This window comes from Onychostruthus taczanowskii, unplaced genomic scaffold, assembly GCF_017590055.1.
Source record: "Onychostruthus taczanowskii isolate IOZ18803 unplaced genomic scaffold, ASM1759005v1 scaffold74, whole genome shotgun sequence".
Classification (NCBI taxonomy): Eukaryota; Metazoa; Chordata; class Aves; order Passeriformes; family Passeridae; genus Onychostruthus; species Onychostruthus taczanowskii.
Window position 1 is genome coordinate 1,627,658 of NW_024505229.1, and position 2,762 is coordinate 1,630,419.

General features: G+C 44.2%; 1 protein-coding gene across 1 annotated transcript; it reads left to right on the forward strand.

The window, feature by feature from the left end:
• The first annotated feature begins 404 nt into the window (after positions 1 to 404).
• Positions 405 to 2,512, forward strand: TSHB (thyroid stimulating hormone subunit beta). Its single transcript, XM_041422808.1, has 3 exons — positions 405 to 493; positions 1,343 to 1,505; positions 2,187 to 2,512. The coding sequence occupies exons 2-3, from the start codon at positions 1,344 to 1,346 to the stop codon at positions 2,427 to 2,429; spliced, it is 405 nt and encodes a 134-aa protein (XP_041278742.1). The 5' UTR covers positions 405 to 493; position 1,343; the 3' UTR covers positions 2,430 to 2,512.
• The last annotated feature ends 250 nt before the right edge of the window (positions 2,513 to 2,762 follow it).

Sequence of the window (2,762 nt, forward strand, 5' to 3'; positions counted from 1 at the left end):
AGCTGTGCCTGGTAAGGAGCAAGCAGAGTGAACCAGACCTCGTTAAACCTTAGCAAAACACAGGTGTAAAACTCATCAGCTGTGATCCTGGAGGACTCCATATCCACGCCAGCCTTCCTGCCATGGTCTTGCTGTCCTATGGAGCAATTAAATTAATCAATAATAACAACTTTTTAAAAGCACTGGTTAGTTTAACAGCCTCAAGAGAGAATGACTGTTAATATAATTAGATTTTCAGCTCCAGTTTCCAGGTTAGGATATTATGGACACGTTTGTTCCCATCACATTTGCTTTGTGGTTCAGTATGAATTTTCAATAGATGACTTTGTGATAAGAAAGCAGCAGTTCACATGCAATTATATAAACAGTAAGATCAGCCTGGAATTAGCCTGGAGAGTATAAAGCACACACAGAGCTTGTGCTGGGTCACTGCCTCTCCCAGCTCAAGGCAGAATCAGGTTCCTGTAATAGGGAAGAATTCTACTGACAAGAGGTTGGTCTTTCCAGGCTGGTGTTGCAGCTACAGGGTAAACCAGCCTGAGTAATGGATGGCTTTGCTATGGGAAATTGGCAGCTGGAAGAGACTAGAGGGTGATGTCCAGATGTTGGTAGACACTATCATTTAAAGTTTATCATTTAGAGGCTCTAGAGTAGTTCCTGAAATTGTCTTGGGAGCTAATCAAGGCTTTGTTCTCAGGATCCACCCCACAGGTCTGAGAATGAGGTCAGCACAACAGACAGATAAAGCAGGATTCCTTGAGTTGAACTCTTTGCTGATGTTCTTTATTGTAATTTGCTTGAATCTATTATTTATTTCTTGGCCGTGTTCCCATCTCATCATGCCTCTAAGCCACTGGAAATTGAAAAATCCAGTTTTATGCCTGATATGCACACCCTTGTCTTTTTGTCTCTAGCATTTTATAGGATGCTTCTTTAGAAAATTGTTTTAAAACAGTGAGATTATTTTATTATCTCTGCTTAATTCTAGAGCTTATGTTCTCTTACATGTCACACTTTCAAATCTTTCAGCTCCTCTTATTTGCTCTGTCTCAGGATTTTATCACTCACTAGTGAGAAATTCAATGTAATACGCTTTAGTGGGGGGAAAGTGAATTTGTTCTATGTTGTTAATGGCCTCTTTGCCTTTGTTCTCTGTTTAATGGTGAGTATTATTTCAATAAGGACTGAGATTGGAAAGAAATTGTCAGGCTGTAGCTAGAAATGTTGATTACTCCAGGTCTGTGACTGTCCTGGCTGTTCCTGTCGCATGCCAGGACATGGCTGGAAGGCACATCCCATTTTACCTGTGGTTTGCTCTGTTTGTTTGTTCTTCCCCATCCAGCATGAGTCCCTTCTTTGTGATGTCTCTCCTCTTTGGCCTGATTTTTGGACAAACAGCATCACTCTGTGCTCCTGCTGAGTACACAATCCATGTGGAGAAGCGGGAATGTGCCTATTGCCTGGCCATCAACACCACCATCTGCGCTGGATTCTGCATGACTCGGGTACGAGATGTTTCTGTAACAGCCACCACTGCAAACCAGGGCTCTGTTCTCCCACAAAATAGTGTGCAAATGAGCAAATTGTAGCAGAGTTTATCACAGGCAGAAAAACTGCACTGTCACCATGTTTTCAAGTTAGCTTTTTGAAAACGTGGGGATGAAAAATGCCAAGCCTCTGGGACGCTGGTTGGTAAGACCAGTGGCACAACAGAGACCCTCTGTGGGCAGTTTGTAAGGGCAGGATGGAACAGGTAAGGGGCAGATTCCATTGGGTAACTCTTAATTAATGTAAATAACTTAATGAATGTAAATAACTTCTGCTCCCACTGCTGCTATCCCCGCTGGCTGTGGGGACAGCTCTGCAGCAGCCATACCACTCCACACAACTTCACTGTTCAACACAGCATTTTGAGTTCCAGCTTGGGCAGCAGGGAGCCAGAAGAGATCACAAAGCACAGGGCACACTCTGAGCCACGTGGATTAGTCAAACCAGAAAAACACGGGGAATGTGCCTGTGTGGGGAGGGAGCCCCAGTCACAATTAGAGCTCTGAACTCGTGTACATGAGCATACTGAAATGCTCAGTACTACCAAAGCTGGGCTCAGGTATGAGTTTTGCACCTCACAGGACATTTCTGACACACGTGTGCCTCAGTGAAGCAACACATTTCTCTTCTCTTTGCAGGACAGCAATGGCAAGAAGCTGCTCCTCAAGAGTGCTCTGTCCCAGAACGTGTGCACGTACAAAGAGATGCTGTACCGGACAGCGCTGATCCCGGGCTGCCCTCACCACACCATCCCCTACTACTCGTACCCCGTGGCTGTGAGCTGCAAGTGTGGCAAGTGCAACACTGACTACAGTGACTGTGTCCGTGACAGGGTCAGGACAAACTACTGCACTAAGCCACAGAAGCTCTGTAACCTGTAAAGCTTGCAGTGGGATGTGGGTGAAATGTACTGCTCTGCTCACACCTCAACAGAAATAAAACTGTTTCATATTCGGTTTGCAAACTGCTGTGCACAAAGATTTGTTCTGAAGGTGTATCGTTAGTTGCTTCAATTAATTGGGTGTTCTGAGACAGGCAGAAAAGAATGATGATAAAAGCTGTATGTTTGTATTGGGAACTCGCATGAATTTACTTTGGAGAAGGAGGAGACAGGACTGTGTGGATGTATCAGCCTTTGCTCACAAATCCCAGATATTTTCTGAAGAGATACTCAGAGATTTGTTATACTGACATATTTCAGAATTTGATATTGA

Coding starts and splice junctions, on each gene's coding strand:
- TSHB (XM_041422808.1), top strand. CDS start 1,344: ATGAGTCCCTTCTTTGTGATGTCTCTCCTCTTTGGCCTGATTTTTGGA. Junction 1,506..2,186: donor CTGGATTCTGCATGACTCGG/GTACGAGATGTT, acceptor TTCTCTTTGCAG/GACAGCAATGGCAAGAAGCT.